Genomic DNA, 26,335 nt, shown 5'->3' with positions numbered 1-26,335 from the left:
ATAAGTAGTCAATATTTTGTTCTTTTTTTTTTCTCTTTGAATGAAAGATTATTTTTTTCATCTCTCTAGCTAATTCTTGTGTTTAAAATCTGATATGAGATAAAAAGAGAATTAACAAATTTTCCAGAGACTACTTTAAGAATCATACTGATGTCAGAATGAAATAACACATAAAATATTTTTCAATATTGTTCTAAGTTCAGCCTTTACAAATTGTAACCTTTGCAAAACTTATTTCATTAATTCTGTCAAAATAGGTGATATATCATGATAGAATGTTTAATGGAACTAAGGTATAAAATTGAGGGAAGATATCCACCCTTAGTACTTGGAAAGTCTCCACAGTCTATGAAGATAGCTATTAATAGATGTATCCAGAAATAACTCAAATTCCAATTTTTTTAATAATTTCTTGAAGTCTTACTAGAATATCCTGCTTGAAATAATAATAATTGATATCTATATGTCTCTTAAAGTTTTTCATGTGTTAGGAATATGACACTGCTGTATGTAGATTTAGGTGGGAGAGATGTGGGTTCATATCCTGCCTATGACACAACTTATGTTTTCTTGAAAAAGGAAGTAATCCCTCCTTTTTGAAAACATAGATTCTAATGTCTATAAAAATAGCTTGAGTATATTATCAAATTCAATTAAACTGTAATCTTTTAACTACTGTGTTCATAATGATTGCTTGATACTGGATTATCAAATCAAAAAACAAAACAATACCTGCCTTCAAGTAATTTAAAATCTATTGCAAAGAATATGGCATGCATATAGATAAACTCAATATAATGCACAGAATGATTGTTACAAATTCAAGACCCAATTTTTTTTAGGAATAGGTAACTAGAAGAGAACACTGTTAGTTGTAAGGGAAGGGAGTGACTCTTGCTTTAATTAAGACACTATAAGGCACAGAAGAGAGAGTTGGTATAATTTCAGTGAGAAACTAGTAGCCTAAGGAATATAATATTAGATGTCGACTGAAGAAAATATGAATTGAATCATTTTTTTTCACTTTTACACATTTTTCCTCTTGCTCTATGATCCAATGACATTGTTATTTTTACTCCTTCTTTCACATGGAACTTCATTTCCCAGTTTCCAGTCATTTTTAATGGCTGTCCACCAAGTCTGCAATTCTTTATTTACCTTTGACTCCTGGATTCCATGACTTCTTTCAAATCTCTGCTAAAGCCTCACCTTCTGCAAAAATCTATCCCTCTTTCTTTTAATCTTGATACTTTCTCTCTGCAATCACTTTCACTGGAACAATGTTATTTATTAAAGTTTGTTGTTGATTTAAGCTGACTAGATATATGACCCTGGGAGAGACCCTTATCCTCTTTGTCTTAGTTTTCTCATCAGAGAAACAAAATACAATAGCACTGTGCACTTCACAGGTTATGAAAATCAAATAAAGAAAGATTGGGACATTTTTAAAATGAAATCTATAATTTATCTATATGTATATATGTATGTATAGTATGTTTGTATGTATGTATGTATGTATCCATCTATCTGATTTTAGCTATAATGGTACCTACCAAAATTGTGAGGTTAAATTTCTACTTGTCTTAATTCATATTTTTGTTATCTTCAACTTTACTCCTTGTCATTTTTATATTTGATAAGCATTCTTTGTCATGGGGTATGTTGAAATTAATTTCATGATGAATTATATTGAAGGACTTACTCTACCTATATCACTAGATATAGACAAAAACATATGATAGAGTGCAGTATAGAAGAAAAGTATTAAATTAAAAATTCTATAATAATTATCTACTTCCATTGACTCTCATTATGAAGTTTCACTATATATGCAGCTGACTAGCTTCCCAGAGGCTATAGAAATATGGGATATGCTCTAGGCAAGTTAGGCTTTGGCTATAGGTATGATAACTTTTATTGTCTCCTATATGAAGACTAATCCATTAAGTTTTTTCACCAAGAAGTTTACCCCCAGAATATGACCTATAATTTATATGTTTTTTGGTTATTACAAGGAAGATACTCTTTTATAATGCCTCTGAAGCTGGTAAGACTAATCTACAAACTTTTATCTGACAGTTACTTCCTGGCTCTTCACTTAAACTCTTGGACTTTCAGTTGACTCATATACAAAATGAAGGGTTCAGACTAGATAGTCATTGGGTTCCTTGTCAAGTCTAGTTCCATTTTCCTATGACCATTATTAAGGCACAATAAAGTGGTAATTTTCCAGTGAAGCAAAATGTCTTAGTGAATGAAATTAGAAGTATTAATATATATTAAAATGATGGTGAAATTTTAAAGAAAAAATGAAACATTTATGTCTGTTGTTGCAAGGTGTAAGATTATTTATGTTGGAAATTTTCACAAATCACAGATTTTAGAAACTAGTGGCTATGTTTACATGAAATGCCCTGATGTGTCCCAAATCTAAATGTCACTTAAGATAAATATTGTCTGAAATATATATTATCAGAGGGATGAAAAAAGTACAAGGTTAGTCAGTACTAAAGTTTTCTCTATGACTCAAGTTTGTCAATTTTAATAACAATCCCTCATGTGACATTTTAGATGGAAAATTGGGTAAGAATCTTGTGTTTTTTTCTAATTAGTTTTCTTATAAATATCCAAATTTAATGCTTTCCCCAAAATGAAGCTTTTGAAGTCATACTTAACAAGGAAGGCAGAATTCATTGTTATTTTTCATCAAGTTCCTGCTTTTCATAATTTTTAATTTCCCATTCTATCCATGAAAAAAGAATACCAGCTTAGATGTTTTTCCTGTTTTATAAATTATTTCTGATGTTCTATAAAATTGTCTGTCTCAATTTTCTTTATAGTGTTTAAACCATTTAGCTAAAAGCATATTGTCCCTTTTGGGTTGACATGATGAAGTTATTTTTTAGGGTCTCCTCATACCCTATGTTCTTGTAAATCAATTACTTAGATAATCTGTATATCTTTGCAAACACTAAATCAAATCTCTTCCATAGAATCATAAATTTAATGAATCAATAAGGAATTTAAGAAGACAATATGTTATATTTAAATAAAAGCATAATATTTGTAAATTCTATTTGTAAATTATTTATAAATAGCATTCATTATTTTATTTTCAACACATTATGGCAATACCCTATTTTTACCAAAAAATAATGTTTATATAATAATGTTATTAACAAGATGAGATTACCAAACTCTATCATTTTTCAAGGTTTTAGAAAACAAAAACTTCTATTTTTTATAACTACTCTATATTTTTTAAACTTAGTATTCAGTGGGAAATACATATAATTTTCATAAATGATGCAAATAGGATAACATGTAAAAATCCTGAAAAGGATTTCTTTAATTATGTCAGGGGTCAAAATGGCTTCCATTGTTTTCAATTCATCACACATTCCAGCTTTTGATTTAAAAAAAAAAAATGCTGTAGTTGAGTTGAGCCTGAACCACATATTAAAGACAGAGATTAAGGAATTTCATTGATTTCCATATATTCAGGTTTAAAGATAAGTACTTTGTAAATTAAGGTAGCATACTCATACTTTTTCTTGTATCTACACTTTGATTCTACAATCCTTGACATGCAGTATAAGATCCCATTTCATAATAGATTGTATCGAAAGATGTGCTAATGAAGACCTAATGAATATTTATTTTAGAGCCAATCCAAATATTTACATGAAAGCAGATAAAACTTTGACATACCATATATACACTTTCTATTTTTTGTCATTCTTTTACATGTGGATTCACATTTCAATTGGCAATTATTTCTACTACAAACTAAAGAAAGATGCTTAAATGAAATCTAAAAGAAGTGTAATTTAATCAAAATATGGAAAATCCTTTTCAGAGAAGGAATATTTGAATTTGACAAGAAAAGACAACTAATGAGATTTCTGACATATGCTTGACTTCTGACTTTGACAATGTAGTCCCCTCAGGCCTTCTGAAATCATAATGGCCCTTGGCAGCCATCACAATAACCCCATAATACTCTCAAATGACTCACCTTCTCCAAAGAATAAGGAAATTTCAGGTGATTAGATCAGAATCAGATCTTAAGTATCTGAAACTAAATAACACTGGGTCATATGAGATTTGCCATTTTTCCATTAGTAGTTATTTTCATAGAATGGCCTAAGAATTTGAATCATACTTTCTAACTCTGATGTAATTATCATTTCTTTTTGTTTGAACACACATCAACATTTCAAAAATTCCTAATTCCACATCTTTAATTAAAAACTCAATTTACCCAAAATCTAAAATCTCTATGCTTTACTAAATTATCTTTATGAATTTAGTTACTTAGACTAAGGTATTAGTTGGTTGACCAAATTTTTATGATTAGCTTCATCAAATTAAGTGATGCTTCTTTTAAGATAACAAAACATATCATATACTGAAAACCTTTCTAGTATCACAGACCCTACTAGAGCTATATGCTGCTGTTTTAAAACATTTCATTTATTTAAACCAACCTATTATGCTTTTGGTGTCTTGTTTTAGTTTAAATATGAAAAGATTATAAATATTCATATGAAGTGCTTCATGATTTGTGCATTATCATCCTACTAGCATCATAGATTTAGAACTAGAACACATTTCATAAAACACCTAGCTCAATCTGTTTATTTTAAAATGAGGAAACTTATACTAAGAGAAAATAACTAGCTTGCCCAAGGTAAAAAAAAAAAAAAAAAAAAAAAAAAAAAAAGTGAAAAATGGCAGGGTTAGAGTTTGAACCCAATTGCTCTGATTCAAAATGCAGCACCTTTACCATGATAAATTTAACTAATTAATTTCTCCCTTCCTACATCTATCATTAAAATCTAATGTAATTCTAACATTTCAAAGAAAATAAAAGGATAAAACTCAGGACATTTGCAAAGAAAACTCTCATTGTTCTATTCTCTTTGGGAAAATATTCTTTGAAATACTAAATGATACATCAATGTATACTATTCCAAATCACACCTGTGAATAAATGTATCTATGTAAGTTTTGCTCAAATTCAGTGTTGCCATAATAATGCCTGATGAAGCACTGTTGCTTTTCATTAGATCCTTATGTAGCATGATATTAAAATCTGACATTAATCCTTGAAGAAAGGAAGAAAAGTCTTGGAAAAAATGTTTCTCATGTATGATAAAAGTAAAGTTCTTAAACATTTTATGTTTTCTCATATCATCATGAAATATTCTTATTTGAAGTTCTATCAAGCACATCTCACATTACTTAGTTTCTGACAAATATTTAATTAGCATGGAGCAGTTTTTAACAGTTTTTCACTAGGTGGTACTTTTTTATAATTTTAAAGTTTACAGAATGATCATTACCTAAATTAAAGGGTTAATAATAATTTGTGGAAAAATAATAAAATAATATCACAAACCTCCCAATCCTGGCCTCAGGCGATTATCATAACCATCTAGGAGTCGATCCAAAATTCTTGTAAATACAGTGGTATTGTCTTTAATTTCATCTTGTAATGAAGTTTGCCCAAAGCTGGAAAAAAATAATGGCAAATATAAATTCCTTCCAATGAAATATTCATGCATTCTTCAAAATCCTCAAATCAACAATCCATTTTATTTTAATTACTTTCCTGTAAAATCCTAAGATAAACAAATTTTCATTTTTACCTTATTTACTACTTTTAAAAATTCTGCTTCCATGAAAGTTAAAGTAATTGTTTGTCTTTATGTAAATAGAAGGAAGGCCATTTAAAGATTCCTTAGTCATTTCAGTAACATCCCAGGCATTTGAACAATTTTCCAATTGGAAGATTTTTTGTTGTTATTGTTGTTATTTGTTTTCTTCTTTGTTTATTTTTGTTTTGTTTTGTTGTTGTTGTTTTGGGTTTTTTGGATCATTAATATCACTGATTAAGAATGTACTTTAGAGATCATTTAAGTAAGAATTAATGGATAAGGAAAACTGAATCACATGGAGATACATTCCTAGAGATATTATATCTAATTAGTAGCCCAGAGAAGACTAGAAATAAGTCTCCCCTTTAGTCTGTCCAATTCTCCTTTCACTGCATTCAACTTGTATAGCATTACTGGAATCTATTGATTACATATATATTGAACCTCAGGCTAATAATATAAGCATTTTGAACTTCAAATTCCTTGCTTTCTATGAAGTCAATTTCATCCATGTTTTTGAAATAATCAACTAAAACATTATTTAATTATATTTTCTATAATGAAAAATGTTATTCAAAATTAAATTTTTACAAGTGAGGTTCCCCTTCTAGTAAATTTGAAGTGATACTACTAAATGGTAAAATCATATATATTTTAAAAATTATAACAAAGCTTAAACAGTGAAAAATGCAAAGTTTGGATCAAAATGTTATTGATAACTGATATGATCTTTAAAAGAATGTGTTGGGCTTTCTTTTCCTTAGCTTCTATGGATTTTGTTGGGTGTGAAGACACAAATGAATGAACAAATTAAACTAGATATTCAAAGTTTTTTGGATGGACCAAAATGATGCTATTAGAATGTCATTTAAGAGGAAAACATGAATAAATAGGAATTCAATGTTTATTGGAGGAACGTCCAAGTTATTTTCAGTTCATGCTGAAAATAAAACAATTTTAACATTTTTAAATGTTAAAAATTATTGTAACCAAATTGTTTCTAATCCAAATTCCCCCTAATTAAAATAAATACCTTGTTAAATTTGGTATTTTTCTACCCTAAATATTTGTTTTAAACTTTCTAACCCAGTTTTTCAAGGAGTCCTGCATTTCCATGACCTCTACTTGGCAGATGATGGCAGGAATGCAGAAACAGTCCCCTGATGAAATTTCTTGTAATATTCAATGTCACTAAACCAAATGCTGTATATGTATCATTCCAAGGTTATTTGAAGGTTACATGGAGAAAATACGAAGTAAAATACAGTATACCTTAAACCATGAGAAATATGTGAATGTGCATTAAAAAAAAAAAATAGTGGGTAGAAAGGAAGAGGGAAAGACCATGAAGTTAGAGGGTAAGGCAAACCAAATTTATGTAATTAATATCATCTATTTGCCTATACTGTACTTATTAAATTAGTTTTACAGCTGTTTCCAAATATAAGCTATGTTGCTGTAACTTGAATGGATTTAAGAAAAAAAATACTATTTTCATTCTGATACATTTTGTCCAGCATTGTAGGATATAACTAGTAAATGAATTTTTATCATGCTTTCTTGAATGTTTTTTACTAAAGAGGACCAATTCTGTTAGAGTAGTGGAAATTGAAGAGTTTATTTTTTTTTTTTTATTTTTTTTGTAATGCAATTTGTTAATTTGATCTTCTATTCCTAACACTTCTATTTTACTACAACACTGAAACAACTATCCAGAACATGGAATGACGATAAAGAGCAAGACCCTTTATTTGGTATTTATTGAATATATTTTTGAAAGGAAATGTCAGTTAATGTATGTGACTGGTTTCATACTAAACCACCATATAATAAAACACTGTACACTAACTCCATCTACAGGTCATTACAATAGTGACACCATATAATTTTTCAAAGAGCAATGAATTATATTTAAATCTTTCAATTAGTTTTATCTTATTGTAAGATATATTCTTTACTCATTATTTAAACATCCTTTGCCATAAGTGGTAACAAGACAGAAAGATAAAACAAATGAACAAAAAAAATAATATAAATTCCTATGAAGTACAAGAATTTGGAACATTAAATTTGTTTGTCTCAAATCATAATTTGAATAAACTTATTTTACTTCATTATCTTTTGATAAATATTTTGGATTTTGCATTATGCCTAATCTATCTTTGTGAATAGCAATGGTGAGTTAATTATTGATGTTTTTAAATAAAAAGTTGTTTTGAAAATAATTGGTCCATGAAGTGTTACCAAAAATATAATGTCGATGTTATTAAATGTTCAGATTAGGTTACTGATGGAGTTTTATTTTGATATGATTATAATTTTATGTGTTAATGTTTCTCTCCCAACCAATTTTATACCCCACATTGCTCATCCATTAATACAAAGGTCATATTTTGCTTAACATGGTTAAAGATTTGTTTAAAAATTAATTTAAAAATTAAATCATTCTATGTATATTTAACCAGGAAAAGTATAGTTTTAATTATATACTACATTACCACTTTAAAAATAAAATCTAGAAACCAAGTCTGAGCTATTACTTTAGAAGATAAAGATGAGTCTGCACACATGTCCATCTAATTTCAATATAGAGATATATTATTTGACAGGACATAGTATTTGTATCTGAATTTGGGGATTTTTTCCTATGAATTAGGAAATAGCATGTTATAAGCAGATCCTATTTGGAAATGAAAAGTTCGATTTTAAAATACAATGCTATATTCTCATATTCTTTGTCAAAACCTGTTAAGTGTAATCTAATTAGCATGCCATGCTAAGAAGTGGCATTATTCTTTCAGGCTGCTCTTCTTTATACTTAGCTGAGATTTGACTCAAATTAACTTTCCTGAATTCCCTTAGAAGTGCTTCCATTCAAACAAAATTTACTTCTCCCTGTCAGAATAAATGAAAGGTTGTAGAAATATTCATGCAGTTTTAAAATAAAGTCTCCCCACCTTTTTCCAGCAAGTGTATTCAGGAGCATCCAGGCCCAAAGATATTCAAAAAGACCAAGTTTCCTCTTCATGTTGGTTTTTCCTAGCATAAAAGTATAATAAGTAGATATCAACATCCCCTTCAGGAAAAGTCAGGTTATAGCCACTAAGGCTGAGGCCATTTAGATGAATGCTTTCAAGTCAGGAAATGACCTCACAGTAATATGACACCTATTGGAACAATACAAACATGGCCTCATCTATTTTCTACTCTCTGTTTTCAATTCTCCATTGAGAAATGAATCTATACTTTCACCCACTTGGAAAAGTACAACTATTTAAATACTTTCTGATGTCACTTTCTCAAGTTGAGAACTGTCTTTAGGGACTTAACTTTTCAACTTTCCCAGTATGAATAAACTCTATTCCTACTTTTATTTTTTTTTTTTTATAATCTTAAAACTTGGTCATCTTAAGTTTCCAAAAATTTATTGTGCAGTAACTTCTAAAAACTATTTCTCATATCCTGGAGCGAGTATTATTTTAAAAGCTAATAGAAATGATTTTTGTTTGTTTGTTTTTGATAGCTGTATTTCACCTTTGTATTCTGCATCTACCTTTATCTCAGACCTGATCATGATTATCTTTCTTTATCTTTTGAAACCTACTTGTTTGTACACAAGAATAATGCTGGAATTCTTCCCCTTATGATTTTCTATTCAGTATGCACACTGACACTTCCAAGAGGCTAAAGGACATACTTTATAATCCGGCCATGTGCTGGTTACACATGCATACAAATACTGACATTTCATATCCCCATTTTTATTTTTATTTTTGCCATGCTACCTGCTCAGAAGTGTTTCCTTCTTAATGGGGTATTTTCATATGGAAGCTAACAGAAATTGTTTTGCCATCATTTTGTGTAGCATATTTAACTTTAGATAAAATACAACTATTACTAATTGTTGCATTTTGATATTGTGGATTTTAAGGTGAATAAATGGTAGGAAGGTTTCAGGAATGTAAACTTAAAATATATTCATGACTACAGTTTTTAAATCCAATTTAATATCTGGGTATTGAATAGATTTCTCCATTTTTTAATTCACTTTAATTAAAACATCCAGAAATATAAATGGAAATTTGCATCTCTGTAGCTGAGAAGGTTAATGAATTACAATACATTGAAGCACTTTATAAATTAAGTACTCTAAAGTTTAATATGATATGCCTTTAAAATAAATCCACACTGATTTATTCCATACTCCCAGGGTCTATTTAAATCAGTTTAAAAAACCAGTTATAATCAGATATGTGAGCAATAAAACATAATGTATTTTGAGCAAAATGATCTAGAGATAAGAAATGCTAAGCCATCAATAGATCTGGATTGATTTTATTTTTGGCTTTGACAAAGATGAGTTAAATATAACTGGAAAGAAACAATAAAAATCTATATAGCAAGAAATTTCATTCAAGTTGCACAAACATGACACCTTTCAATAAAGCAGAAGCATCTGAATAAAATAAAACAGCTTCTCTTACTGAGCTCAACTAACTTTTAAAAAAACATTTTGTTTTGGTTTTTGTTTAAGTCTCCCAAAAGATTACCTAGGCATTGAGCTCCAGGTCATTGCTCTTCTTTAATATTTTTAAAAGAGAAAATCAATTCCAATAAGGTACTACAGTTGCTGAAGAAGTAAAGTTTCTTGCAACATGCAAAGAGAAATGCAAACATGCCAATTTTCAAAAGAACCCCAGGCTACTTTCTTCTCTACGTGCCTTCCCCTTTTCCAAAACACAGGCACGCGCGTGCACACAAACACACCACACACACATACACACACACACACACACACACACACACACACACACACACACCCCACACCATACCACACCACACCAATGTAAGAGCTTTTAAAAAAATAATATATATATATATGTACATACATATATGTACATATATATATTATTGAGTTTATCAAATGCAAAATGAGAAAGACTTCCACACGCAAAAACATTTCGACAACATCCACTGAAAGAAGGAAAAGATGCATTTAGTGCATTTTGGTGCTAGATTAAAAGAGTGCCTTTACCCAAAGCTTACATTGAAACATGTTTTGCTTCTCATTATTTCAACTTTGGACGACATCCCTCTGATCCCCACCTTTGCAGAATAGATTTAAAAAAAAAAAATCTTATTTCCCCCATCCTCTTCCAAGAATAAATTCCGAATTCAAATCTATCCAAAACCAGTGGAGAAGGTGGGGGGAGACTACGGGGTGACCCAGCGATTTCTGAGGTTTTCATCCCCCCCCCCCCCCAGTCTTTTCTACCTGCTGTGGAAACGGGCTCTTCGCATTCTCCCTCTCCCTCTCTCTTCCCCCTGTAGCTTCCTGATCTCTCAGGCTTGAAAAACCCACGTTCAAAGGTCTGCTCACTGTCCTGAAGCAGCACTTACCTCCGGCCCCCTCCAGGCACTGGATCTCTGAAGATGCGGGCGGGGGGCAGAGGGGGGGGCGGGTTGGGAAGGGAGGGTGGAAAGTCTGCCAGAGAAAATCGCCAAGAAATCGGAGCTGGTGAGAGTAAGGGATGGCTGAGGAACTGGAGCTGAGTGTTGTCTCTGGTTCTGCTTCTCACTCATACAGTCTGAGGTATCATGGACTCTTCCGTACTTCAATGTTGAAGATTTCACACCCAAATTTCTTCCCAATATTCGGTCTGCAGATATACAACAAAAGATTTCTCTTTACCAAGACAGTAGTAATACGTCCCAGGGTAAACCGGATGTGAAATAGGCAGTGACTTCATGCCAGAGAGATTTTATTTTAGAAAGGAAGGTGGTACCAGTCTCTCCATCTAAAAACCAATCCGCCCATTTTTTTATATGCAGCACAATTTAACTTGCTCTGCTCTCGTCCTAATCCCCATCGCTCTAGTTGCAGACTCAAATCCTTCTACAATCTGCATCAGGCTTTTTTTTTTTTTTTTTTTTTTTTTTTTTTTTTTTTTTTTGAGGGGGAGGGGATGGGGGAAGTTGAGAGATTACATTTGAAATCATTTGACACTTGCAATTTACTAACAGATTATTTTAAGGCTTTCCTATTGAAAATAAAACTGTTCTGCATTAGCATTCTACCTTTAATGAAATATTTAACAATTGCATAAATATGAATGATCAAGAGTTTTGAAATGCGGAGATGTAATGTTATAAATGAATAAAACACACTCCCCTTCTCTTTCTCGTTCACCTCTATATATGTACAGGTCTCTCTGTGTTATATGACATGTAGAGATGAGCCTGGAGTTCAGCAGCAATAGAAATGTCCGCACCCTTACACTTATGGAACGGGACAGGGACAGGACTGAGAAAACTCCTCTGTTCAACTGTCTTTTACTGCTTTCAAGGACGTAAGCGAGCGCGCTTTAGGGCTGAGTTTTATCTGTGCAAAGCAAATGTGTGACTATAGAAAACTAGTACGCATATTTGAGTCTCTATTTTAAGAATTTTGAGTGTTTAAGTTGAATAAATAGAGCTTATGATTTATTGGCTCAAGAAAACAACAAGTGCCCCCATTTCCTTATTTCCTTCTCTTGTCCCAAACTCCGTATGTCCGTGCGGGGTGGTAGTGGTGGTAACAGTGGTGGTATTGGTGATAGTGGGGAATGATAGATGAAAAAACCAAGAAAAAAAAAAATAAAAAATCTTGGGAGAAGGTCCCTTTCACTCTCCTTCCTTTTCTCTCCTCCTATCCCCTCTCCTCGCCACAATCCTTTCCTCGACTTCTCTTCCCTCCCTCTTACTCCGTGTCAGCTTACATACTCAATATTGGTAGGGTAAGTCGTGGGTGTTCACGAGAGTCAGTATAAGTACATTCCCATGTAAACAGAGATGATGGTGGCTCTTTTCTCAGATTTTGTGAATGACTGAATGTTAAAAAGGATGTATGGGTGATGCTTTCAAAAAGCTTTGCTGGAGCTTTGACTGAGACGGCCCACATTACTGGGAGCTGTCCTTTCAGCACCACCATCCTGGAGCTCTAGGTGGTGCTGAATAGTAGGGGTAGTATATTCAGGACAGACCCCACTGGAAAAAAATTAAAGAGACTAAAGCTTTAGCTAACTTCTTGTATGTTTATAGGAGAATGTTAGGGGAAGGATTATGTATCTCTCTCTCTCTCTCTCTCTCTCTCTCTCTCTCTCTCTCTCTCTCTCTCTCTCTCTCTCTCTTTCTCTCAATTTTTATATATAATGAATAATTATATACACATATATAATTATTCATTATATATAAAAATTGATTAAGGATGTTATTTGACTGTCTTTTGAGGTCTGGGGAATAAAATGTAATTTTACATTTATAAATAAAGTAAAAATTCATCTTTACCCAATTCCCCCAGCATGATTATGTTATTCTAATCCAAACTAGATGGTTCCTCATTTTAATACGAAAAATTTCCAGTGTTATAGAAAGTTATTCTGCTCTGGGTAACATTGAATAGAAAACATTTATCTCTAAGGAATTATATTATTAAAATGATGATTGAATTTCCCTGGTTAATGGATAACAATTTCAAAAATTTCTTTTCAATTCTATCTTATATTTTAAAACAATCAGAACTCCATCCTTTGTTATTCTTTTAGGTTAAATTATTCCAATAATTTTAATCTGCTAAATGAAATATCTTTCATTTTATTCATTTGTCTCATGGCAAATACACTACTAAAACTGGTCATTCAAAGAATATACTCTTGCAAATCACTGACCAGAATTTTTATACTTGAACATTGGACTCTGGAAAGCAAGACAATGATACAATTCATACTTATGATGTGCAATATAACTGCACATTTTATAGCTATAGAGCACCTATGAATATTTAAAATTAGGTCACTACAGAAATATCTTACTACTCAATTTGAAACTGTAAGGAGGTTTCAATATACATGTCATAAAATTTATATCATTACTCTGTCTTCAAAGTGAGACTCATGGTTTCCATTATAACTGTTTAGCTTTTCTCATGATTGTATATAATAATATATGCATATTTCTACATATTTTGTGTTATCTGTCTTTTAAATTGAATATTAAAAATCTGGACTTTAAAACCTAACAAGATTTTTAATCTGTATGAGAAAAAAAATTATAATTTAACATTTTGTCTATTTTACTATTCATCTAGTGCCATTTCATAAAATTCATGAATAAAATTATAAGTTCTAAGTAAAATTTCCCTGAAATACATTTAATATACTTACATCTTTAATAATTAGTTACAAACTTCTGATTGTGTACTAATGCTACCCTTTTATCTGAGTAGACGAAATAATTTTGAGAACATATTACTCTGCTATGAGAAAACATATTTGAGATACCAAGAGCTAAAGTTTCTTGTTTGAGGTTAGAGGCAATTAGCCTTGTTCAATTACAGGCTCATCCAGTCTTTATTCACAGTCTATGAGTATCAACTATACTGTCTAATTTTTTATGTATAAATTAGCTACAATATTTTTCTACTTCATGTTAGAATTATCCACTTCAATTCATTACTTAGTCCATCAAGATTTCCTTGGTATTTAAGAAACAGGAATTATCCTATATATTCTAAGAAGTGTGGTAGGTAGAACACATAGTCATGAGCAACAGTAAGGAGTAACTTTATACTTCACAGAGACTAAGAAAAGTATAAAGAAATGAGTTGTATTTCTAATGCAATATTTTGATATGACAATAAAATAAGTATTTGTGAAATGCCTGCTAGACCAAGAGTAGTATATTTTGAAGTAGAAAACAGATTATTTTACTTTATCAGTTTTTTTCTTGACATTTTAAAATATGGTATAGAGTTTATTAAACAAGAGATTTCTAACTTCTTTGTCATTCTTATGGGGGAAATGAGCAAAAGTAGTGGAAGTTACTTCATAATTATACTATATATTTTCACATTTGGGGGCATTAACAATTATCTTTTCTCCTTTGTTTAGAACAGACATGAAGATTATTTTTAAGAAAAAAAAAAGATGTGGCTAAGGGCCTAAAATAGCTATTGCAGCTACTAGATATCTATTATAAATAAAGTCATAAGAACAAATTTCCTCCCTAAGCTGGCAAGAATAAAATCTGTTAGTCTATCTTGAAATAATCCATAAGTAATTAATATAAGGACAATGGTAACTATATTAAAATATATTTTAAAAAACATGTACATTCATTAATGAGTATTCCTTTCATCAATAATTGTTGAAAATAAATCTTGTCTTGGTAGCTAATTTTGTCAGTTTATCTGGTCAAAAAACTTAGCTTTTGGAGGCTGATCTTCTGTTTATCCAAGTTCTCAACTTGGTTTGCTACTTGGGTATCTAAGATATTAGGCTGTCATTTGACCTGTACTTGAAACCTTTCTAGTTTAAGAAAATCCATTAAAACAGTATTCTGTACATTTATCTCCTCGGGACTCATCAGTATTTCTCCAGTATAGTATGACATTTGAGTGGAACTAAATCCAAAAATTTGAGATGATAGTCATAAGAAGATTTTGCATTTGTTTAATGATTCTTGGTTTTCTGAATTACTGCTCATGTACTTCATGATTTAATCCTCAGAGCAAACCTATGAGGTATTTAGGGCAAATGTTTTCCTTATTCTCATAAAAATAAACTGTGGTATAAAATGAATATGTGATTTATCCAAGATAATATAGCAAGTTGAAAATTGATCTCAGGTCTCCTGATTCATATACTTATGAACCTGTCCATAGATTCCTACAAAGAAGAGTCTATACATTCACTAGATTATAAAATAGGTAAAGAAGGTATAAACTAAGAAAAAGTCAACTGTCACACACTTCTTCCCTCCTTTCAACATATACACATATGCACAGCTTCCACTGACCTTATACCTTCCAGGAGATATATTACAATGATATTTTTATTATTTTCATGGACTCAAAAATAATCTGATGTCCATTGGTGGTGAGAAAGTAAAATTCAGGAGCAGAACTCTCTTTATTTAACAGTTGTATAAGTAGGGCACTATCTACTTTTCTTCTGTAGCTGAGATTTTAGTTCATCAGCAACTCACATGTAACCCAGATTTGCCCATTTTCTTTCAAAGACTTTTATTTTCACAGATGTCACACAAATCACCAGAAATAGGGATAGAAAAATAAGGATTTATTCACAGTAAGGCAGGATAAGAATAAGTTAATACTTTGAAAGACATCATTTACTTTTGCAATCAAAGGAAATATCTGCTATGTTCAGGTCTGTGAAAAATCTGCCATAATTATATAGGTTTTATTATTTTTAATGAATACTAATTTTTCAAGATGGTGAGATAACTTTTAAAATATTCAACATATACAGAATGAATGAATCTACATTGTTGTATTTTAAAAATGTTAAAGCTTTACACAAAGAATCACATTGTTAAAAATAAGATACTTTAGAACTAAAGAAATATATTTCCCTTAATTCAAAAATTATGAAACTGAGACAAAGAATGGTGAAATATCTTCCCAAGATCAAACAAGTAATCTTTGAAGAAGTAAGAAAGAAATAAAACATGTTTCCCAACATTCTTTTTACTTCCAGAGAAAGAAAAGTTTAGTATCCCCTTCAATCACAACATGTATTACTTAAATCATGAGGTTTCACATTATTTCTAGGAAATCCTTACTATTAATTTAATAAATACTTATTATTCACTTTTGCTCAGTAAAATGGTAATCAGAGTTTCTAGAACTTTAGGAGTACTTCCAAATTATTCTTTAAATGTTTAAATTAGTTTTCAACTCCATCTGTAATACAATAATATTTCAGTTTTTCCCTATTCTCTCAAGCATGTGTCAACTTTCCTGCCTTATTAGAAAATTTGATAGTATCAGGTAATACCTAAGAAACCTTTTTATTTAAATTTCTCTAATCAGTAGAGATTTTGAACACTTTTTCATGCAAATATGGAAGGTTTGACTTTCTCTTTTTAAAATTGCATGTTTGTATCCCTTAGTCTTTTCTTAAATAAAGAATGACTTCTTTGATTTTTTTGTAATAAATTTTATTTAGTTTCCTATATATTTGAGAAAGGAAGCTTTTATCACAGAAATTTGATGTAATTCCACACCCTGCTTCCTGCCAAATTTTTTTTTCTAATGTTGGTTGGATTCATTTTGTTTGTGCAAAATCTACTTTTTTTTTGTACTTCATGTAATTAAAATTATGTATTTTACTTTCCATGATTCTCTCTTTAAGTTTTTTTTGGATATAAAATCTTTCTTTAGTCATGCCTCTGATAGCTACATTTTCCCATACTCCTCTATTTTACTTATGATCACCCTTTATGTCTAAATCATTTATCCATTTTGACCTCATATTGATATATATAGTATGAGATAGTGGTCTATGCCTATGGATCTTCCTTCTTTTCTTTTTTTCTTTCATTCTTCCTTGGCCAAATTGCTTTTCAATTTCCACGTTTTTTGCCAATTGGAGAATTTCTATCCCCCAAACTTGGATTTTTGGATTTATCAAAAACTAGATTATTATGGTCATTTACTATTGTGTATTTCATGCATAATGTATTCCACTGAGCAAACATTATTTTCCTTAGCTAGTACCAGGTTGTTTTATGAAATGGTTTAAAATCTGAGATATCTAGGGCTTCTTTCACATTTTTCATTGATTCTTTGATCTTTTTTTTTTTCAAGATGAGTTACCAATATTTTTTTAGTTCTACTAAAATAGTTATTCAGTAGTTTTATTATCATGGCAATAAATAAGTAAATTAACTTAAGTAAAATTACCATTTTTGTCCAATTGGCTCAGTTCACACATGAGCATTTATATTTGCAAATTGTAATTTGCAATTGCAAAAAAAAATTGTAATTATGTTGATATGATCTCTAGATGTAACTTGGTAGGTAGATTTCCAAATGTTTTCTGTTATTTGAAGTTATTTTAAATGAAGTTTCCCTTTCTATCTCTTGCTCCTGTGTTTTATTGACAGTATGAAGAAATGATGAGAATTTCTGTGGGTTTATTTTACATGCAGAAATTTTGCTGAGGTTGTTAATTGCTTCATTTAGTTTTTTAATTGATTCTCAATAGTACTCTAAGTATACCATCATATTATCTGCAAAATATGCTAGTTTGTTTCCTTGTTGACCATTTTCATTCTTTCCATTTTTAATCATTTCTATAACTGACATTACTATTACTAATATAATATTTTATAATAATGATGATATGTATGTTTCTTCACTAAAAATTTTATTGAGAAGACTTTAATCTTGTTGTGTGTGTATGCATGTGTGTATATACACATATACATGTATATGTGTGTTGTGTTTATTCTTTAGAATTTTAGATAGATGCTGGTTATCTTACTATGAAAAGCTCCATTGATTCCAATGCTTCTGATGTTTTAAAATAAAAATGTATATTTTGTTTTACTAAAGACCTTCTTTTCTAAATCTATTGTTATATATTTGATGTTTTTATTATTGATGTGTTCAATTATACTGATAGTTTTTCTAATATTATTAAACAAGCCCTGCAATTCTAGCATAAATTCCATCTGGTCATGTAAGACAATTTGTGTGATATATTGATATAATCTATTTGCTAGAATGAAAATTGTTCATTGATATTCAGTAAGGCAATGAAGCTAAGGTTTTCTTTGTATGTTTTAATTCCTCTGGTTTAAGTTATAAGAACCAAATTTGCATCTCAAAGGGAATTTGGTAAGACTCCTTTACTTATTTTTTCTACTACTTTCTGTAATATTGAGATTAATTATTATTTAAATAATTGGTAAATCCATCTGATCCAATTTTTTTTTTCCTGTAGGGAACACATTGGTGGTTAATTGTTTCCTCCCCCTAAAATCAGATTGTTTTAGGATTTTATGCTATTTCCTCTTATGTTAATCTAGTCAGTTTGAATTTTTGGAAATATCCATCTATTCACTTAATTTGTCAGTTTTGCTGACAAGCAATTAGACAAATAACCCCTAATAACTGCCTTAATTTTAGCATCATTTTGGTGAATTTACCGTGTTTGCCTTTAATATTAATAAATTGTTTTTGTCCCTTATTAAAAAAAATTAAAAATTATTTAGTAATTGAAGTTTTTATATTTTTATTTTTAGTAATCTCTCCCTTGATTGTCAGGATTTCCATTTTGGCATTTAATTGGAGATATTTTATTTGTTCTTATTTTATTTTTTTAAGTTATTGAGCCAATTAGTTAACTTGTACTTTCTCTGTTTTATTGATAGAAACATTTATAGATGTTATTTCCCTCATAAGTACAACATTAGCTATATGCACTGAATTTTAAAGCTTCCCCCTCTTGTCCATTTTCCTTATGACCTTTTTTTCTATTTTTACTATTTTTATTTATTTTTAGGATTAGATTATTTACTTTACAAATAAATTTTAATTGATGTTTTCCTTGCCCTTTATGAAATTTAATTTTTATTTTGTTATGGTCTGAAAAGGATGCATTTAATACTTCTGTTTTACTGCATTTAGTTCTGAGGTATTTTTGTTTGTTTTTGGTTTTGTATTTATTATTATTTTTATTGAATATTTTATTTTCAAAATATATGCATGGATAATTTTTCAACATTGACCCTTGCAAAACCTTGTGTTCCAATTTTTCCCTTCCTTCCCTCTACCTCTACCCTAGATGGCAAGTAATGTAATATATGTTAATCATGGCAAAATATATATGTAAATACAATAAGCATACATATTTATACAATTATTTTGCTGCACAAGAAAAAGCAGATAAAAAAGGAAAAAATGAGAAAGCGAAATTCAAGCAAACAATAACAAACAAGTGAAAATATTCAGTTTCCAAAGTACTCTCTCTGGGTGAAGATGTAATTCTTCATCACAAGATAATTGGAAATGTCATGACAAGAACCATGGGCATCAGAATTGATCATAGTATAATCTTGCTGTTGCCATGTACAATGATCTCCTGGTTCTGTTCATGTCACTTAGCATCAGTTCACATAAGTTTCTCCACGTTCTCTGAAATCATCATGCTGATCAATTCTTATAGAACAACAATATTTCAGAACACTCATATACCATAACTAATTCAGCGGTTCTGCAACTGATGGGCACCCACTCAATTTACAGTTTCTTGACACTGCAAAAGGGCTGCTAAAGTATTTTTGCACATGTGGATCCATTTCCCTCCTTTAAGATATCTTTGGGATATAAGCCCAGTAGAAACACTGATGGTTCAAAGGGTATGCACAGTTTGATAACTCTTTGAGGGTAGTTCCAAATTGCTCTCAGTTTTCTCACATCCCTTCCAACATTCATCATTATCTTTTCCTATCATTTTAGCCAGTCTGAGAGATGTCGTAGTGGTACCCAGAGTTGTCTTAATTTGCATTTCTCTGATCAATAATGATTAAGAGCACAGTTTCATATTATTAAAAATAATTTTAATTTCTTCATTTAAAAATTGTCTGTTCTTATCCTTTGAGCATTTATCAATTGGAGAATGGCTTGAACTCTTATAAAGTTGAGTCAATTCTCTATATATTTTAAAAATGAGACCTTTATCTGAACCCTTGAATATAAAAATATTTTGCCAATTAACGGCTTCCCTTATAATCTTGTCTACAATAGTTTTGTTTGTACAAAAACTGTTTAAATAAATATAATAAAAATTATCTATTTTGTTTTCAATAATGAGCTCCAGTTCTTTGATCACAAATTCCTTTCTTCTCCACAGATCTGGGGTAAGCTCTCCTGTGTTTTTCTAATTTGATTTTATCACTCTTTATGTCTAAATCATGAACCTATTTTGACCTTATCTGGGTATATGGTGTAAGGTGTGAGTCAATGCCTAGTTTCTGCCATATTAGTTAACAAATTTCCTAGCAGTTTTTGTCAAATAGTGAGTTTTTATCCCCCAAACTGGGATCTTTGGGTTTGTCAAACATTTGATTATTATAGTCATTGAATATTTTGTTCTGTGAATTTAACCTGTTCCAATGGTTTACTACTCAAATATGGTCTCAGATGCTTAACACTTCCTAACTATGTGACCCTGATCAAGTCACTTAACCTCAATTGCCTCTCAAGAGTGAGAGAGAGAGAGAGAGAGAGAGAGAGAGAGAGAGAGAGAGAGAGAGAAAGAGAGAGAGAGAGAGAGAGAGAGAGAGAGAGAGAGAGAGAGAGAGAGAGAGAGAGAGAGAGAGAGAGAAAGAGAAAGAGAAAAATTCTCAGAGTTCGTATTTCATGAAAGGAATAAATGTTGAGGTCTACTTTTAGGGCAAATGGAAGATTGTCCAAATTTCATCTAAAGGCAATCGTGGCTAGATTGTTTCAATGCAGACTAACTTCCAGTACTAGTGGACATAGCCAAATCTGTGATATTCTGGGGTTTAGGGGCTCAATATTTACCTTTTGTATCTGTGTTGAATTTCTTAAAGTTAATCTGCTGATCTGCTGTCTTGCAACCAGGAGAAAGTAGCCAACACTGCTGTAGATTTCTCCCAGTGGATTCCCCCTTTGCAGGATGGCACACTATCCCAAGTCTTTGTATTGCCCTGCATTGCCCTGTACTCGAGAATATATGCTTGGCTGCCTGTGCTCATCCTGCCTCCTTCCATAAATTATTGAAACAAACCTTTTCTAAAGATATTCAAAATTATCTTCTGCTGTAAATTTGTTACACTCCAAATACTTGTGAATTCTGTCACTCCAAAACCAGTTCAGAGGGTTGATTTCCTTTTTAATTTGAGGGACATCAAGGAGAGCTCCAAAAAAGAAGTCCCTCTGCCGCCTTGGCTATACCTCTGTTTTTGTTTTTCCTCTGACCACAAGCTCTTTTAGATGGATCAAAGAGCCAAATTTTAATGGAATAACAAAACATAATCATTGATTGAGATATTTTATTATACATCCAATGAGAAAATATTTTGTTCATCTTAAGAATTTTAAATATATGTCATAAAGCCATTAAAATGCTTCTCTATTAGTTTACATTGGACTTTAAAAAAAATTCTATATTACATCATTTGAGCAGTAATTTAGGTTCATTGCCTTATGTGAAAGTCTTTGATAATTGATCCATGTGACTACTTCCTTAAACCATCCCACTTTATCATCTAGCATTCTGAAGAAGGGTATGACAAGTACTTTCCCAAAGAATACTGAGTGTATCTTGATCAGTTTTCTGATGCAAATAATGAAGCAATAAGCCAAGAAAAAGATAGTTTAGGGTATTTACATAAATAAAACAATTCATACAGTAGTTAACATGACAATCTGATGTTCAGGGAAATCTCAATTAAGCTGGCTTTGGCACAGAAATTGCTATGACTTTTCCCAAGAGCCTACAAACCCACTTCAGAATGTGTGATGAATGCCAGATCCCTCATTTTTGAAAAAATCATCTGTAGCATATATGTGAAGCTAAAAAATTAGCTAACCAAGAGACAATCATTCACATCTTTGGACCTATATCATAAGCTGGCTATGAATTCCAGTATAACCATTCACAAAGTCAATTTTAAAGAGAATTTGTGTACAAAATTTCAGGATGTCGAGAACAATATTAAAATCAATCTCTTGGTCTGGAGTAAGCTAGGCACTTGTTTAACACTTGTTTATCAATTTATATACTCAAAGTCTAAGATATTTCAGTGTAGTGATGAAGTATAAACAATGCTGTGGATGTCAATACTAAGAATATCAGAAGATGCTAAGCCTGTCTCCATTTCCAAGAATCCATGAGCAATCTCACATACATATTGCTATAGAAGCAATCCCAAACATAGCAGCTCAGAAGTTAATAGTGCTTCCATATAGATGGCCAATTTCTGAAGGATAAATATTGTACTAATAAGAATAATCATGCAGGTCAGAGACAAAAGATGAAGTGACCTAATCAAGGAGCCACAGAAAGCTTGACTGCTACCTCTATCTTGACTACTCATTTTCAGGAAGGATGCTTCTACCATGCAGTCTTTCAACTATAACACAGAGTATAAGAAGCTCAGGGATGTTCTTCTTCTTCAAGGAAAAGGGATAGCTTCCTAAAAACTCTGGAAAGATGATGTCTTACACTTTTGAGTAGAAAATAGTTAAAAATCACAAAGATCCCTCACCAATTTTATAAGCTCTGACAGATTAGAGATTTGACAGTGTGGTAGGTATAACTTGGGGGAATGAAGAGCAAATGAGGGTGAGGTATGTTAAAAAGGAACATTGAGACTGAAGGCCCAGTATATGATTGTACAGTTATATATGTACTTGTGAAGAATTTAAAGAAAGTTGAGGAGATGTGTTAAACCCTAACTAGAACATATATATGTCAGTAAAGATGCTTTGTTGTCTTTTATGGGATACAAAATGGGTGGGAGTGTTTGCTTCCCTCCCTCTCTTTCTCATGCTGATGAATTTATAACTGACAATAGCAAAACATAAGAAAGGCAATATTGATAAATGGAGAATTGTGGAAGGAGAAATTAAAGAGAGCAGGAGAACTCACATATGCCATTCATACCTTAGTGACTAGCTTGTAAAACCAAGGTTGGCAGGTTTGTGTTGGCACTAGTAGAGCAGGGATTGTCATGCAACAATAGCAATCCTTGGGGAGAAAGGAGGCTTTGAAGGGAGAGAGAGAAAAAGCAAAGTTCTGCTTCTTAAATACAAGACAATCAGGAACAATTTAATCCCAATCTATTAACGAAAAAACTGAGTGCTCATCTTTTGCTATACATTCAACTCTCCAAAACCTTGACAAATTCTTAAAGGATGTGGCACTCATTCTAGCCAGGTTTAGTATCATTTTATCTATGATGCTGCCCAACTAATCATCTGAAATATTCACCCCAACCATCATGTATAGTATCTGTAACAATTCCTCTCTGGATCTCCTGTCATCTTTATCCAAGTCATATAATAGAAAAGCAGAGTAGTTTATTATTTTGGCTGTTCAGTGGTTGTGGTAAATTCACATCTTTGATTTTCTCATTATTTTTGATGGGTCTGAAATGAATCAGAGTTTTAATTAATCTAAAGTAGTTTACCTCATCCTCTATCTTAGAAAAGAAGACAACTGATCTTTTAAGGGATTGATGGCAAACTCTGCTAAAAGTCTTCCTGGATGAAAGTATCATTTTCTTCTTTGTCCAGACTAGGAAACAGGGTATACAAATATAACATTTTACTGTGGGAAAAGCTGCTCGCACTCCCCCTTTCTCTCTCTCCCTCCCTCCCTCCATTTTCCCTCTCTCTCTCTCTCTCTCTCTCTCTCTCTCTCTCTCTCTCTCTCTCTCTCTCTCTCTCTCTCTCTCTCTCTCTCTCTCATCAACTTGAGATCTTTGTTGAGTAATAACTTTGAAGTCTGAGAACCAATCACTGAGATAGACAAGCTTTGCTGAGGTACTGCCAAGAGACAGAAACAGTGCAGTGGCACCAGGCAATGGGGATAAAAAGTAGGAAGGAAAAAAAAATAGGGGACATGAAGGGAAAAGATTGTGAGGTTTTTGTGCCTTAATTCATAGTCAATTTTTGTGAAGTTACTATTGCATTGCTGAGAAAAAAAAAAGCATTTATTTTTAAAATCTAAATCAGTATTGATCAGAGAAATGCAAATTAAGACAACTCTGAGATATGACCACACACTTCTCAGATAGGCTAATATGAAAGGAAAAGATAATGGCAAATGTTGGAGGATATGTGGGAAAACTGGGATACTAATACATTGTTGGTGGAGTAGTGAAGTGATCCAAGCATTATGGAGAGTAATTAAGAACTATGTTTAAAGGGCTATCAAAATGTACATACCTTTTGATCCAGCAGTGTTTTTACTGGGTTTATAATCCAAAAGACATCTTAAAAGAATGTATATTTTATTAATAAAAAAGTTTTCATAAAAAAGAAGAAAATCTTCCTTTTTCTATTACTATTCAGTTTTCTCCAGAGGTATATCATGTCTAACATTTTTTGAGAAACTATTCATCTGTTTTAATTTGTAGTTTAATTTGTATTATTATTAGACTTCTCTAGGCTTCACAGGGGAAAGTTGAGGTTCCTTATAACTACAATAATACCTTTCCTTTAAGGATTTGGATGCCAGTTGAATTGAAGCTAGCAAAGTAATAAGAAAGAGACCAAGAAACAACAAAACAAAATATAAAAAAATGTAAAAAATAGAAGAGAATGTAACAGATCTCATAAGAAAACCAACTCATTTGGAAAACAGATCAAGAAAAGAAAACAAGCAAAATTAAACTACTTGAAATTAGATTTTTAATTTAAAAAAAAAGTTTTACATATATATTAACTTTTTAGTACATATATCTTTATGAATCATGTTGGGAATGAATAATCAGAAGAAAAGGGAAAAATCAAGGGAGAGAAAAAAAACAACAACAACAACAACAACAACAAAAAGAGAGAGAAGTGAACATAGCATATGTTGATTTATCTCCAATCTCCATAGTTCTTTTTTCTGGATGCATATGGCATATTCTATGCAAATTTATTGGGATTGCCTTGGGTCATTAAACCACTGAGAAGAACAAAGTCTTTTTATAGCTAAGTTTTTTTTTTTTTTTTTTTTAATATCTATACAATAACATAAGGGATAATTAATGAAAATTGTTCTGGAGTCTTAAAACAGGAGGGGAATGTAGAAATAGAAAAAAAAAATCTTAAAGACATTCTTCAAGGAAGATCTACAGGAATATCATAGCCAAAACCCACAGTTTAAGGGAAAAAAAATATGAGGATTAAGGGGAAAAAAACAATACAAATACAATGCAGAATTAGAATTACATGATTAGAATTGCACAAGATTTAGCAGTGACTACCATAAAATAGTACCTACCGGTCTTGGAATATTATATATTAAAGAGCAAAAGAACTAGATTTTTATTCAAAAAGATCATACCCAACAAAGTATTCCATAATTCTGAACAACAACAACAACAAAAAAGATGTTCATTGAATTGTCAGACATTCAGGATTCCATGGCAAAAAGAGCTGAACTTAATAAAAAATTTGACATACAAGGTCCAAGAGAAATATAAAGTTAACATCAAAGGTTAATTATAGGGGCTCAATAAGGATAAAATGCCTGGGTTTTATATGTGGAAATGTATACTACATGTGACTTTCATAAGTGGGTAGTTAAAAAAAAAAAAAAAAAAGATTGGGATAGAACTGAGTAAAGTGTGTTTGGGCAAAGCAAAACTGTATAGGAACAGGTAAAAATAATAATTACATTGTATGAATGAGATGTGACAGCAAGAACTCAAACAAAGGAATTAAATGGGGGAAGAAAGCTGTTGATTCTAGAATCTTATTTACATCAGGAATGGGTTAAAGAGGGAATAATACATACATACACAGATTCATATATATGTAGATTAACATATGATCACATTTGTATATATATATATATATATATATATATATATATATATATTTATATAAAAATCTTCTATATTTATAAAGTATAGAGAGGGGATGAATAGGATGAAGGCTTATGGAAGGGTGTATAGATTAATCTGAATGGGATAAAATAGGGGGGGAATAGTAGGGGTAAAGGATAAGAGAGGAATTCAAGAAGAAAGAGTAGGTTAAGTAATAGCAAGGCAAGGTAACAGTATAAATAAAGTACAGGAATCAATAACAATAGAAAATAAGAGATACATGCAAACATAATAAAAATGAGTACAACTTATAA

General features: G+C 31.1%; 1 protein-coding gene and 1 pseudogene across 3 annotated transcripts in view; both read right to left on the bottom strand.

Annotated features, from left to right (window-relative positions):
- The window catches only part of GABRA1 (gamma-aminobutyric acid type A receptor subunit alpha1), a 59,525-nt gene extending 48,296 nt beyond the window's left edge, over positions 1-11,229 (bottom strand). Inside the window, exons 1-3 of one of the 3 annotated variants that reach the window (XM_074291998.1) lie at positions 11,064-11,229; positions 8,621-8,702; positions 5,405-5,517 (exon numbers count right to left, since the gene is read on the bottom strand). In XM_074291998.1, the coding sequence (XP_074148099.1) occupies positions 5,405-5,517; positions 8,621-8,691 (184 nt within the window). In that variant the 5' untranslated portion in view covers positions 8,692-8,702; positions 11,064-11,229. Of the gene's footprint in view, positions 1-5,404; positions 5,518-8,620; positions 8,845-10,938; positions 11,005-11,063 lie in introns of those variants that run through there. The other 2 variants (XM_074291999.1, XM_074291997.1) reach the window with 2 other exon arrangements.
- Positions 11,230-12,562: 1,333 nt separating this feature from the next.
- The window catches only part of LOC141552873 (calcineurin B homologous protein 1-like), a 91,616-nt pseudogene continuing 77,843 nt past the window's right edge, over positions 12,563-26,335 (bottom strand).

Source organism: Sminthopsis crassicaudata, chromosome 2, assembly GCF_048593235.1.
Source record: "Sminthopsis crassicaudata isolate SCR6 chromosome 2, ASM4859323v1, whole genome shotgun sequence".
Taxonomy (NCBI): Eukaryota; Metazoa; Chordata; class Mammalia; order Dasyuromorphia; family Dasyuridae; genus Sminthopsis; species Sminthopsis crassicaudata.
This window is presented reverse-complemented; position numbering and strand designations above follow the sequence as displayed.